General features: G+C 38.6%; 1 protein-coding gene across 1 annotated transcript; it reads left to right on the forward strand.

Annotated features, from left to right (window-relative positions):
- Positions 1-7,711: 7,711 nt before the first annotated feature.
- Positions 7,712-8,209, forward strand: LOC147438450 (uncharacterized). Its single transcript, XM_086484539.1, has one exon. It carries the CDS (start codon positions 7,712-7,714, stop codon positions 8,207-8,209), a length of 498 nt encoding a protein of 165 aa, XP_086340665.1.
- Positions 8,210-15,375: the final 7,166 nt, after the last annotated feature.

A 15,375-nucleotide genomic window follows, 5' to 3' on the forward strand; every position in this document is an offset into this window, starting at 1 on the left:
GACGGCCTTTATGAGAAACCATCGGCATCCAATAAGGTATTTCTCATGAAGCACTTGTTCAATCGAAAAATGGTAGAGAGTAGTTCAGTTGCAGAACACCTAAACAACTTTAATACCAACATAAGTCGCCTTCGATCGGTGAAGGTCAATTTTGAGGAGGAAGTGCAAGCTCTCCTTATAGTATAAGGAAGTGAGAGCCCTCCTTATACTATCCTCTCTACCGGATAGTTGGGACAACCTTGTGATGGTTGTAACTCTGCCTCTGACACAAAAACTCTCAATTGCACCCTCTAGGCACACATTCTTATCCTATAAGTATACATTGGGATTTTCTTCTAGGTGTGCGGACTGCTTGGGCTACAACACTTGGTTGGTTGGTAAATTTGTTCACAATTATGGACCCTTGATCCTCATCTTTGAGCTTTGACTCAATGCTTGTAGCATGATGATGGTTCTTCCTTGGGAGACAATGCCTTGGAAATTTATATGATAGCTTCTTGGGCTTGGAGTGTTGATGATGTCCATACAAGTGAGGTTCTTATTGCTTGTGCTCTTTGCAACAAGGGCCATGTCTATATGCTTACAACTTTGCAAATGTGAAAATATTTTGGTTTGGGGTCTTATGCTTGTGAGCACGTTAGGTATATCATGAAACACGATGTTTATGCTATGCACACTATTGGGCATTGCTCCTACACAAGGGTGCATGAAAAAGCTTTCAAGCCAGCCCCATTTGGCAAGCACAGTTGAGAGAAAAGTTTTTGCAACGTGTGAATGCTTTCAGTTAAGGAAAAGGCATTGGTGGTGCTATGATGCAAATTGACTTTAACCCAATTGTTCTCTCTAGAGCTTGAAGGCTTGTTGCTCGCATTCGATAGGACTCTATTTCATGGACAAACAGATGATGACTCGAGGGTTGTGGGATCGGGTAGCTATAGTGTTAAACAATAGGAATGAGTTGCAACACTTTACAACAATGGGCAAAGGGTTTTATGTTAGTGCATGTGCCTCGGAATAGGCGGTCTAGGATTTGGTTATCAAGGGAGTAGTATGGGTGCATTGTCATTTGCATACATCATGTCGTGAACCCCAAATCTTTCCTCAATAAAGAGGTCATGCACCCCTATCTAGTATGGGTTACCTTCAAAGGGCTCCCACTTTGGTTGCATGATCACGTTTAGTCTATAGCCACCTGATTGGGCCGACTGCTTTTCATGCCGAAGCTACAGAGGATGAGATCCGGCTTGGAAACCAAGGTGTGCATCCTATGGAATATGGACACACTCGTTTGAAGTTTGTGGATCTTGATATGGGGTGATTTGGAGCCTTTCAACAACATTTGGCATTCACTTCATTCCCCATGGCTTGCTACAAATGTTGCAAAATTGGACATTATGCTAGAAATTGCTCCATGGTTGGGGCTGAGATGAAATCCACGGTCAAAACCAACATGGAAGCGAGATGATAGAGATCTCAAGCATCCCATGAAGGTAACACCAAGCATGCTAATGGAAGGGGGTGATAAGATCGGGACTGAGGTTGCAACCAGTACAGACACTTACCCAATAACATCGGGCAAATATGAGGAACATAGAAAAGTTTGTGTGTTAAGAGTATGATGCTATGATGTACCGTAAAATCCAAGATCATAGCAATGTAGGGGTTGACCCACCTAAACACCAAGTCATCCTTCTCAGCCCAATGGAGGATCAAAGTAAACTCGATGGGTTTGTGCATGAGGTTTCAACCATCGAGAAAAATTTGATGCACGTAGTCACTAGTGACCGCTCGTGGAAAAACTCGACCTTCTTAGTCATCTTATATATACCCCTAGCTCATCCACTAGTACTAGTCTTATAAAAAAAGAGAGGAAAGAAAGTAGAAACTATTTTGCCAATCTTTTGTGGTTCTGGTTGTATGAATTTCTAGATGGGTTGTTGGCTCCCTACAAAAGTGGAAGAAATTGTAACCCCTTAGGTCCATGGAAAAATTTTCTTTGCATGGGCTAGATTTTATCTTTCTTGTTTTTCTTAATACAATATTATCCCAAATAATGTGGGAATTGCAAAAAAAAAAAAGCAACGACGTATACTTTGGAGAAACTTTTGAGGGCCCAATTGTGGTGCCTTGATAAAGAGCTCCCTTGATGAAGAGTATTTGACTTGTTAACTTTTTAGGTGACTTGATGTTGCACTACATTACATATATATGACTGAATACATGAATAGACCACTAATTAATCGATTAATAAGCTTATTGATTGATAAAGTATCAAATAATAAACTTATTGATCGATAAGATACACTTATAAAACGAAAAAAATGTTGATTGATTACGTTACAAATTGATATCGCCATCTTTTCACATAAATCTCTCCCTCAATCTAGTCATCTACACACACACACACACACACACACACACACACACACACACACACACACACACACACACTATATGTCTACCTACATACAATCAAACACTCTCTATAGCTTACGATCACACCCCTCTCTAGCTTGTAGTCACATATTTTGTCATAAAAACTAATATCTAATTCTCCCAAATGATTTTCTCATGTTAAACTGATCAATTAAATATGGGGAAGTACCAAGGGAGTAAACACTAAAATATTGGTAAGCTTGCCAAAACGGTCTCTGTCAGGAATCCAAAGGAGGAAAAATAGGGATCCAAAGGGGGATAGTCTGCAAAAGAGAAATGTGCTTCAATGGGGCTTAAAAGACCTAAGGTTCAGCTCCATTAAGACTTCTATAAGCTTAAGTTCTTAAATTTAATTCAATTGTCCAATGCCCAAAGTAGAGGAAAATTGGATGGTCATGGGAAGACTAAAAAGTCTTTCTACATTCGTAGGAAGGAGGAGACGAACCCTAATAGTAGGGAATGAGAGAGAAACACACACACACACACACACACACACACACACACACACACACACACACACACTCCCAAGCTCTCCCCAAAGGGAAGAATGGCCACATAGCAGGCTCCTAGACCACTTGTCCCCAATTTCCCCTCAAATCCTATTGGATGGCCATAGAGGTGGACCAATGAGAATTAGGCTAGAGTAAAATTAATTTAATCAATTTAAAAATTCTTGATAAAAGAACCAATAGAAATTAAGCTTCTTAGAAGATTAATGGACAGTCTACCAAGCCAATGAGCATCCAATAACCCAATGGCTTGCCTGATTCCTATTGGCCAGAAGACTAAAAGGTCCAATGAGAGTTTAAATGAATTATTTAATTACCTAAAGCGCTCACAAAAGGGGAAAGGGGGACACATGTCACAAGACTATCAATTATGCTTCTAATTTGTGATTGCCTAAGCTTTGCAGGAGCCAATGGGAAGCCCGCAAGAGCAAAAAGCAAGAGGGGTCGACCAAATAGAGAGAGAGTGAGCATTTTTAGTCCAACACATTGCTACACACACACACACACAACTCATGTGTGAAAGAAGAACTCCATCTCCTTCTCCAAGCATTGAGAAGTAAAGGCCTACACCAACAACTCTTGGCTATGGAATGCAAATCCAACCAAGAGCCAAGCTTCAATGGCATGCTGATCTCCTCTACCATGCTAATTACTAAGATAAGCTATGATGTGATCAGAATACTTCTTTCTCGTAAGATACATCTTCTTCCTCTCAATCATCCTCGTTCTTTGCTAGCTCTCACTGTTTTTGAAGGTGTGTGAGGTCTTGGGATTGAGGCTAGGGAAAATAGGTGTGTTTTTTTTTTCAAGCATAATCTAGTGCATGAAGCTTCCATCTTCATTGCACCAACAAGTTTTGTCAAGGAACACAAAGATTATATTGTACAAAAGTCTCCTTTGATGGGAGAAGCTATAATACAAAGCCTTTTTGGAGGGGGACCAGCTCCATGTAAATCCGGTCCTCAACTGTTATCAATTATTCTATTTCTCTCTCTTTTCAAGTGTTGTCAATACCAAATTAGCTAGGTGTAAATTGATATGTTGCTTTCTCAAATTAAGTACTATTTCTATGCTCATTAGGAACTTATTCTTAATGAAATGCTCACTATGTTATCAATTTCTGCCATACACAAGTTACTAGTGCATAAAATGTTAAAAATCCTCTCTCTAGTTACATGTAGGTGATTAATTATACTTTAAACTACAAAAATATAAATTTCTTAAACGTTTTCAAATTATGTGTACTTGTATTCTATTGGGGGTACCATCGTAGCATAGCTCCAATGACCAAACAATAAATGCCAATCTGGAGTGATGAGCTACCCGGCTACTAGGACATGGAAACACTCACACAATTAGTTAGCTAATCATGGAAACACAAATGGTGACTCTACAGAGTGAGCCTCTTGGCCTATGAAGGAGCTAAGACACAAAGATTGACAATCTCCACATCCACTTCTCTTCATCTCAAATAAACGCAATCACATACACTAACGCTTGTAATGACGTACACATCACTAATTCCAGCATGCAAAACACTAATCACAAGTGCACACATAGATCTATTGAGCATCCACACTCCAATCAAACTTACATGCAGACACAAATAATAAAGGGAAATAAGAGTAGGATTAATCACTAATGAGTTAAGATCTCGCTAATCAAAGTATCATAGATAATCATAAGAGGGTGAAAGAGGCATAGTGAAAGAGAATTAAACATTGATTCATGTTAATCAAGTCACATGAGCAAGGAGAAGCTCAAGGACTCCATATCCACACACTTCATGAGCTCTCACTACAAGTGGTCTCAACGACTGAGACTGAGAACCCTAATTCCATTTACATATTGCCTTATATACCTAGAGTTTAGATGTGCATTGTACGGGCACCCAAGGCCTTTAGGGCTCAACAGCTTACTGTATTTGCAACCTAGGCACATTAACTGACGTATTCTTTATAGCTTGGAACTCTCATCAAGCCCGTAACACATTGCAATTATTACAATGGATTGAAATAAATCAAGAAATTACAATACACGGATATTTTGGAAAAATGTTTAACTCCAATCTTTACTAGTTCTTTGCATTCGTTTTTGATGTAAATTTGTAAGGCTTGGAACTTTAGTAGCTCCGATTAACTGACGTTGGCTCAGTTAACATATTCTTGTTTGATGCATTTTTGACGTATCCTACTTGCATATCGGGTGTGTAGAGTAGATAGAGACTAATTGCAAGGTTTGATTCACCATCTAGTGCATCCTACCCTAGAGGTAGTTTAGGGGGTTGGGGCTTAGACATTATTGTGGGTTGCTCTGATTTAATACAATCTCTTACTTCCACAATAATTTAGGAAAAAAATTAGATGACACACCTTCTGTTTGACTCATCGGTCCTACTTGAGGTATAGATAGCATGTACGTTGTTTGATTTGCCCATGATTTTTCCTACTTCTTGGAGTGCTTTTAGGTTTAGCATAGCTCCAACATACTACAAGCTATCAAATTATATGTTTCTCTCTCCATTATGATCCTCGACATAGCCTCGTTATTTACAAACAGAGAAGTGACTTGCTGTTAATGTAATCTTTTTTGACATTTGGATCCATGGTTACTCCCTTGGTCTTACAATGGGATCAAAAACCTTGCGTTTGATATTGTCAGTAGCTTATGTACTTGCAACGAGCAAGATTATGTGTTGTATCATTGTTTTACTATTTGAGTTTGCTTGGTTTTATGCTCATAATGACTTGTTTTCAATGTAATTTTGCTTGACATTCGGATCCACCTTTACACCCTTTCTCTTACAATGGGGTTTAAATCCTCTGTATTCGATCTTGGGAATGACTTAGCTACTTACAATGGGCAAGATTACAGACAACATCATTGTTTTATTGTTTTTGTTTATGGTAAACTCTTGGCTGTTTTGTATTTGCTTGATCGCATTTTAGTTTGCTCGATTGCATTGTTATATGGCCGTAGTGTATCATATTAGCTTATAAATTTAAGTTGTCATCATGTTAATCTATAATATTTTGTGGTCATTTATCACTAAGATTTTCTTAGTTTTATGACTTTGAATGGGGCATATTTATTGTAGGTGCTACATACATAACCTTGTCAATAGAGCATCGCTTTGTAGAGGAGTCTTTTACCTGCAACTTTATTTTGCTAGATAGGATAATCTAAGGTGCTCATTCAAAGCGCTGGGATTCAAGCCCTTTCTTGACACTTTATGCAAAGATATATACAATGCTTTGGCTTTGAAAAATGGCAAAGCAAGTGGCTGCATAGAGATTTTGATAGAAGGGTAGCTAGAAAATGAGGCCATGCAGATTTTGGGGCAAGTAGTGAGGATTGCCAAGAATCTTGATCGAGCAATGACGACTCAACCAGGATTTATGGATCACATGAAGATGGTTGAAATTCTTTACAAAAAATAGAAGAAGAAGGGCAAGCGTCCATGCATTGGTGACCAGGCTCGCTCTAGTGGAGAGGCCATGCATACATTTGGTTCTTGAGTATATGCATGAATAGGTGGTACACTAGCTACCTAATTTTGGGGTTGGTAGCAAGGGGGTGGGATGTTTGGTAGCTAGGTGAGTGAACAATAAGAATATTTTGTAATAATTGATGCAAAATCTTCACTCTTTTGAAATTTTAGTCTCACTATGTGCGTGAAAGTAGTGGGGGACCAAAACCTTATCATGCAATCATGAAGCCTGTTTATTGACGATTACAGAGGGTGGCCAGTGTGGATGGCCAAGCAATTCATCTAATTGAAGCAAAGGAAGGCATGTCAATAGGGAGGAGGAAGAAAAACCGTTCTCCATCTCATCCACCCTCAGACTGCGCTTTGTCTACACCACCAATATCTTCTACCACAAAGAGGACAAAGAAGTTCTTCACTACTCCATGCAAGGCCTCTCCCTCTCCTCCATCCTCAGACTCCCCTTTGTCCACACCATTAACACCCCCTGCCCATGAAGAGGACAAAGAAGGTCTTTAGTACTCCACGCAAGTCCTCTACACCTTCAAATATGGCAGCTATTGCCACTCCCAACATAGAGTTACTACCCCATGCATTCATGTGTTTTACTAAGTTTCTTAGCCTTATGTATTACTAGTGCATGCATTCATGTTTTTTACTGTTATTAGTTGTCTTTACATATAGTACTATTTTTTTCCAAGGTCTATAAGCTTATAAGCTTGCTTTGAAGAAAACACAGATTAGAGGCTAGATCTTTATGCATCCATTCAGGCTCCATAAGCTTATACAAATGCATTCAATCTTGAATTGAAAACCTAGGGTAGAGCCATGCAAGCATGCATTGAAGCATACATGTTTGTTCATTCATGCATTTTTAGTTAAAATTTTATTGGCTAGCTACCCATGAATTCATGTCTTATCCTTTTTCCTATATTCTATAGGGCAAGATGTGCTGGTGCACTCCTTATGTGCCTTTTGAAAGGAAGACAAGTTTTGGCATGAGCCCAACCGCATGAGCCCAACCGCATGAAGTATACGACCTTCCCAATTTTGGAGTGGATGCACAATCCTTGAGTGAGGTGGAATTCACAAACAAAGACCAGTTTGAATGCTTTAAGGAGGTTCCAAAGAGGGGCAATAAAATAGAATGTAGAGATGAAAAGATAGAATCTAGAATAGGTTCAATACATATACTGAAGGGACACGTCGATTGGGTCTTTTTTTTGGAGAGTACGATCACACATATGGATGCATCCAAATCGTAGGCAAAGAAGCAAAAATGGTCATTTTTCCATTCCTCCCTTTGCCCCTCAAGAGTTTTTGGAAAGTGACAAGGACTTCAGATCACTTGGAGGAAGGACAAGAAACTCCAATCTCTAGAGTGGATGATGTCCATTTTTTTTTGGTTGCAAATTTATATACTATTTACAACATGGTTGAAAGCAAGCATCCTTTGGCATTGTTAGAGTGTAATGAAGCTACAAGGAAGCTTGGATTACATAATGGAAATGTGCACCAAGATGAAGGTGCCAACCTCCTAGTGGACAAGCTTACAGGGCAGTTGAAGGATGCAAAGGTTGCAATACAAAAGACACAAGACAACATGGACATTGTGGATGTAGTGTATGTGGAGAAAACTAAAAATACTATTGTTAGGTTGTCACTCACAATCCAAACATTGCAAGGAATTATTGTGGAGAAAGAATCAATAGTTGGGGATATGGCTAGGGCTCAAGACAAAAGAGATTTAATAGAGGAAATGGATGAGTGTGTGTAGATGGATTTTGTGAGAAGCATGGAGATCAAAAGAAGTATTTTTTTTTTGGTCTGTGCCTCCACCACAAGTTCCACTTATGGATATGGGCACCTTTGCTTTGCACAAAGTTTGTAGTGCTCGCGGGTTGATGCTGCTTGGTATGTTTTTGTTTCCCTGTAATTATGCCTTCACATGTACTATTTCGGCACAAAGTTTGTAGTGCTTTCGGGTTGACAAAGTTTGAAAATGATGCACTTGGCATGCTTTTGCTGCCCTGCAATTGTGCCTTTCACATGTACTATTTTGGCCACATTGCTGCAAGCAAAGATAGATGCATGCAATCCATTTTGCAAGCCATGTGGGCTTTGGTGATGCTTTGACAATATTGATGCCAATTCTAAGGAGTTAAATCACAAACCAAACCATCATTAGTGCTCTTAAGCAATTGTGATGCATCTAAAAGCATGGACTATGGTATTCACCCGAACTTTATTTTGTAGCATTGAGTTAAACTTATTTTCTATTTGTCTATTATAAAGGGAACCCTACTAACTATAAATTTGTTTATGATATTAGGCATTAATAACAACCATAGATAGATCAATTAATGTCACATAGTAGTGGCTATTAGTGTTAGGATGGTAGCTACCTTTGGTAGATAATGTAGCTACCACTATGAGATTGGTACCTACCAAGATCACATTGGTAGCTACTAGCTAGTGGTTAGATTATCCATTGCTTAGACTAGGAGCCACTAGTATAGGACTAGTATCTACCCGTCTCATAGTGGTAGATGCCATGCTATTCCTGGTAAAGCTAGCTACCAATATGGTAGTGGTAGCTACCATTTTTCCATTGAAGTATATCTCATGGTAAGGTAGCCAACACTTTCATCTTAGTAGTTGCTAGTACCACTTTAAACACTATTGGAAAATGGACTAGATAGGCGCCCTCCTAGTCAACCCCTTCCTTATGAGCTCTAAAATTTTGATTTCTATCCTTATTTTTTTTGGAAAAGCCTTGAAATTATATGAGAGTCTGATTTTAGTCAGATAATTTCTAAGCCAGTTTATGCTGAGTTGTAAAGTCTGTAAATGAGGCTGTGAGCCTTGTAAAGCCGGCCACTGACCAAGAAAGTCCTAGGTATAAAGCCTATTTTTTTGTAAGTGGAAAAGGACACACATTGTCTTTATCCAAGGTTATATGAGTTTTGGAGCGTACGACTGAGAGCGGCTACTCTCACGTGCTTTGTAATCAATCTATCTTGAGCTGTGAAAATCCAATTTTGCAAAACTTGCATTTTGTTCCTTGTCTTTTGCTCTTAAATTCAAATGTAACCATTGTCAATTTTGTTGTGGTTCATGACTACATGTTAGGGAGATAAATTGGCTATTTTTAGTGATGGTTGTTTTTTGACGTTTCGACCATAGGAGAGTGTTCCTAGACCATAGGGCGACCATTCTAGTATGTTCTCTTGCAGTTTCTAGGACCTTGATCATGATGGATTGTGATTTTTCTACCTTGTCAGATTTCAATCAAACTCGGTAAAATAGTGCCCCTAGGTGTCTTAGATCTTCTCCTAAAGTTTCGTTGCATTTGGACTTTGTTTGCATGCCAAAATGACATGACGACTGAGTGCAGTGACATAAGACATATGCAATTTGCCAGATTTGAGAGTGATAGATTTGCTAGTGTAAAAGATGGCTCTATTATGTAGGTTCACTTCTTAAAGTTGAAACCCTCAAAGAGTCTCCATGCCCCATCCAAATTGCTTCCTTGAGTGTTGACATTATGCTAGTGTCAGATAGCTATACTACAGGCATCCGTCACGGCGGCAACACACTAACATTGGTGCCGTTGTCGGGGATAGTGATCCTTAGGTGGTGAGTGACTTAGTTGTAGCTTTTACTTTAAAGACCTTTGATTTTGATTTCCATTCCATTTACACTTTAATAGCCAGACAACTAGACACGGGGTTTATTGCTTGGCAGAGGCTAAAAGTTAGGGACTTACTAGGTCTATTCTTGAGAGGTATTGGGAGTTGTGAGTGAGAAAAGAAAGCATTTTATTTTGCATTTTTCCGATGCTTTGAAAGTACTATTCCATCATCCGTTTTTCTTTCAATTTTGCACCATTTGTTGGTTTTTGTTCATATGATTCATTTTAGTACTAAGAAGTAGGTGAAGTAACATCTACAACCATCAAATTGGGCAAAAAAGATCAGGAAAAAATTTGTCGAACCCATATTTTGGTAGCCAAGACCATAAACTTTGAAAATTTGAAAAATTGATGGTTATAACTCAAAAGCTAATACAAACCCAAAAATAAGTGCAAAAAGGGGTAAACCAGGCCAGGGAGAGATGATCTGGAAAGTTTCAAGCCAATTGGTGCAAGAATATGGATTGCAATCCATGACCCCTGATGAAAAATTGACATACAAAAATCATCTAAATCAAGAAATTGAGAGAAACCTTCAAAGTTCTTGGAAATTGACCAAAATTTGAGCCTTTTTGACTTTTTGGAATCCAAATAAAAAAATAAGTGAAAATCTAACCTATACAGGGTGTAGATATACAAATGACCAAATTCCAAATGTAGAAGTGATCAAACATGGATCGTGATCCATGACTCCCCTTGATCATCTGGAGCTGATATTTGAGCAATGAGTAGCTGACAACAATTGCGACAACTTTTGTAAAGGTCATCATAGCAAAAAACAACAAAAAACTAACCAAATCACCAAAAGACCAGCTGCAAGTCAAAAAACCGCAAGACAAACACAAAAATTTGCCTTTGATCAAGAAAAAGTTTTCCAAATCCAAAAATAAGTGGGGATTTTCAGGTAGGAAGGAAAAGGTTGATGTTGAGCTTGAAGAGAAGCCGCCAAAGCTGGACATTTTGAGTGTGAAGCTTAGGCGAGTGAATGTGTCTACTCCCGTCAACACGAACAACACGCATGTGGGTTTGTATAAGTACAATAACGGAGAGAAAATGCTCTATTACAGGTGTGATGAGCCCAATGTGAGAGTTGACAGAGCAAAATTGCTTGTATGTGTTCACGTACAAAATAGAGAGAAATACTACGGTGATCATGCTAGACAAGTATGGCCAGAGATACTTTGCAGTAAACCGCAAAGAGATTGAGGGATATACATACTTCAGGGAACCACTCCACCAATACTATGTTACCCCCATCACGGCTGCATAGGCCAACTGTCTCTGAAACAACAAGGCTAGACACTACAAGAGTAAGTTTTCCTAGAACCCGAGTGGACGATTCTTTTAGTCAACCACATTTTTCTGAGCCAAGAACGATGGGATCTTTGAGTTCAAGGGTTCCTATGTCCATGCATCAAGGTAGTGATATTCCAGACACGATTTTCAGTCAAGGGTTCGTGATACTAGAATCAAGGGTAGAGACATGCGACCTGAGGAGAGGATAACTGACCAAACTCTCTCCTAGGCACCTCTTAGCGGATATGAGGCAAGAGATATAGTGGTAGGAGAGCCTAGAATGATGAGGATGGTATCAAAAAATCAAAGAATGCAACCTTCTCAAGTTGCAAAATGTGTGCTCGTGCCCAACAGCGAACCGAGAGATCCATATGCACATGTTTTCATATTTAAGCAAGTCTTAAGGGTGGAACAAGTCGTGGATTTCCATACGCAATACGGAGGATTTGGGTTGACATTGGAAGGAACAATAATGACTTGGTTCTAGCCATTTCTCTTGAATATCGATCAACTCTTGCAAGAATTTGATGAGGAATTATCTAAGAGGGGAATCAAGCACAACACGGTTTCCTAAATTTATGCTTTTAAGTAGAAGGAGAATGAAAAGGTGAAGGAATCTTCACTTCGCTTCAAATAATACATTGAAAGACGTCTATTATGAGAATTATTGCAAGATGATCGCTTATCAATTCTCTTCATAGAGGGCTTGAGAAACAAAAGTCTCAAAAAGGACTTACACTTCAAAGTATGCACCACATTAAAAAAAGTCACTAGAGAAGCATTGTATCTAGTCAACATTTATAAGACCTACAGAGAGGTAGTGAAGGATGTAGATACAAACACCAGCAGTACCTCTTTTACAACCAGCGACTCAACTATGAAACATGGTGCTCCTACTTCAATCATAAAAACATGGATCAAGTGGTCGAAGAAGTGATCCATAGAATGAACCAAACAGATAGACAAAATCTCAATATGAGACCGCAACAACCACAAGTAGTCAATGCATTAAGAGGGTTGAAGTAGTGTGCCATTGAGTAGAAATACACCAATCACGATACGAATGGTGAGTGCTTCTACAACTAGAATTATGTGAGGAGAAGGTCATATGGACCTCCGGATATGCAACAATTATCACCACCTCTGAGATCCCAAATTGGTCCCAATAATGTAGTACAAGGAGGAGTTAAATTGTAACCTGTGTTGGGCCAACATCCACCTTTTACGCTACATGTTGCACATGAATTAGTGTGGACTGGACATGAGCTATTTGGTAGACTAGAACAACTAGCCTAGTTAGATGGGATGAGACTCAAGGCTATTGCAACCATTTACGCATAGAAATGGAAAATGAAATAATTTCATGACCAACATGCGATAAGCAATGAGTTTCAGAAGGGCAACTATGTAGTAGTCTACACCTTGAAGCAACACTCCAAGAAATTGAAAAAGCAAGGTAATGGCCCATTTGTGATCAATGACATATCGCCAAGTGGTGCCTAACAACTTGAAACATTGGAGGGAGAGGTAATGGCCCATTTGTGATCAATGACATATCTCCAAGTGGTGCATTAGGGGAATTTTGAGGTCATTTTTGTGCCTTTTAGCGTGTAGAGAGAGAGTGGTCTCAACCAATGGTTGAAGAGCTTCCGTTACGGAACCTTTATTTTTGAAAACTCACAAAAAAAGCAAATAGTCTATCTTTATCGCAACTTTGAGCTGGTAAATAGCAATGTAAACAAGTAAAAGTGCAAAGGCATTTAATAGCTGTCGCTTTTAGAAAGACGTACTTCTCATATTATATTGTTTTCATTTTGCACGTTGCCATCATAAAACAACGTTTGGATTATATCTCATGATCTTTTCCAGTTTTGAACCGTTTTTTGCACATTCTGCTTATTCTTCTCTTGAACTCGGACTAGACTTCTCTGCTCATTTCTTTTTTCACCATGGAATCTTCATCACGATCAAAACGACCAAGAACTTCCATTGAAGCCATTATCACTTACAACACGACTGATCAAAATGGACAGAGTAGAATTTCTATATTCATGCCCATTGTAGTTTCTATAGACTTTAGACTCAGAAAATCTAGAACAATGTTTTCAGTGAAGACTTTAGACTCAGCAAATGTACTTGAATTTGTGGATGAGGGTTGGAACACCAAAACAGTGAATGGAATCACTTGTTATGTGCAAGCTGGCTCAATTGCTTGAAAATACATGATAGGGACACAAAAATTCATTATGTCATTTTATTACTGAAGATGGCACTATGTTGGTGGTCAGCTAACTCCACTTGATCAAGACATGGAGGACTTCATTGACAGCCCAATAGAAGACATTGATATATGGGTAAACAATGAGCATCTGTCAATTGTAAAGATAAGAGGCATGTGTAGCTTACAACAATTGAGATTGGACCTGCAAAATGATGAAATTGAACTGCCCACAACATTCTGCTTTCAAGTAAATGGTAGAAAGGTAACTATTATGCCTAAAAGTCTCTTGTTCTCTTATTGGTTCTTTATTTAACTTTGACTGTTTTTGTAGGTATCAAAAAGGAATGAAAACAGGCTACATTGCAAGGACATCTTGGATGGCATTGTACATTTGGTGCCTTAAACATCCTTCAAGGCAATTTTGTAACACATGCCCTGCGAGGATCTTATTTTGTATCACATGACCTACAAGGATCTTATTTTGTATCACATGATTTAAAAGGATCTTTATTTTGTTATTGAAATGTAACTTTTTCAAACATCCAATGATTTGATTTTGTAACAGAGTCTTAAAACAAGTATTCAATTTCAAATATTTGCACTTACATACAAGGGCCAATTGGTTACAAGTGGGCTATAGAATAGACAATTGGATACAATAGAGAACTGAGAAGCTTGATACAAGTGGGCTACAATAAGCTAGAATAGTTTTTTGGCAGGAGTTTTCCTGTCCCTAGGGGACTTCCTTAATGGGGTTGGTGCTTTTGCAGGAGATTTTCTTTTTGAAGTGGGCTCTTTTGTCCTGGGAGATTTTCTTTTTGAAGTGGGCTTGACTGGAGGGCTTGAAGGCTGCTTCCTCTTTCTCTTATCATCCATCTCTTCACTTGCCTTTTCCTGCTCACCACTCTCTTCTTCATCTTCCAGCTTTGCTTTCCCCTTCTCTTCAACATCATCATCTTCAAATACCTCTTGCAGTTCTCCATTTGCTTCAATCATATACTTGATAATACTTGCTCTTGTCAACCATAGCACTCTCTGTTGATCTATACAAGGCAATAGAAAGCAAGTTTTAGGAACAATAAAATGAGAAAAAATACAGCTGGCAAATATGAAATATGCTATACTTCTATATCCTGATTGTCATTGCAGTATATAAAGTCCAAGAGGAGCTTGGCATTTGTCAATACCCTCCATCCACATGAATGGCTTTCAGGCTGGATTGGAACCTGCAATTCATTACATGTATTTTTGGGAAAAAATCTTTGAGGATAATCCATTGAAGTGAACAAAGCATAAAGAATTCCAACCTTCACCACTACAAAATGGATGCCATTCAGCATCTATAAATCTTATAGTAGCACTATCCAAAATTCTTTATAAATGTGGTTCTGCTTTACTAAAATTATGTGCTTATGGTTTACAAAATGTGTCTGCTGCTATACTTACAATTTTGCTTGACCATGTACTCCAGCAAGAGAATTGACAAAGTAGCATTTTCTTTTCACAATATCAATTGCAATTAAACTCCAATGTGAGCTATAAAAACAAGCCTCAGTTAGCCTTCTAACGTGAATTAGCAAATTCTCTTCACAAGGTGTAGGTAGAAAACTTACCTCTCATGATAAGGAATCAAGAAAAATTCACAGATTTCCAAGTCCACATGAGTCAACCACTTTGTGAGCTCTCTAATGTTTGTCTCTGTCCTGAGAAATTGGGAGATAGCAGGGTCTAA

This window comes from Adiantum capillus-veneris, chromosome 16, assembly GCF_014529385.1.
Source record: "Adiantum capillus-veneris isolate H3 chromosome 16, ASM1452938v2, whole genome shotgun sequence".
Lineage (NCBI taxonomy): Eukaryota > Viridiplantae > Streptophyta > Polypodiopsida > Polypodiales > Pteridaceae > Adiantum > Adiantum capillus-veneris.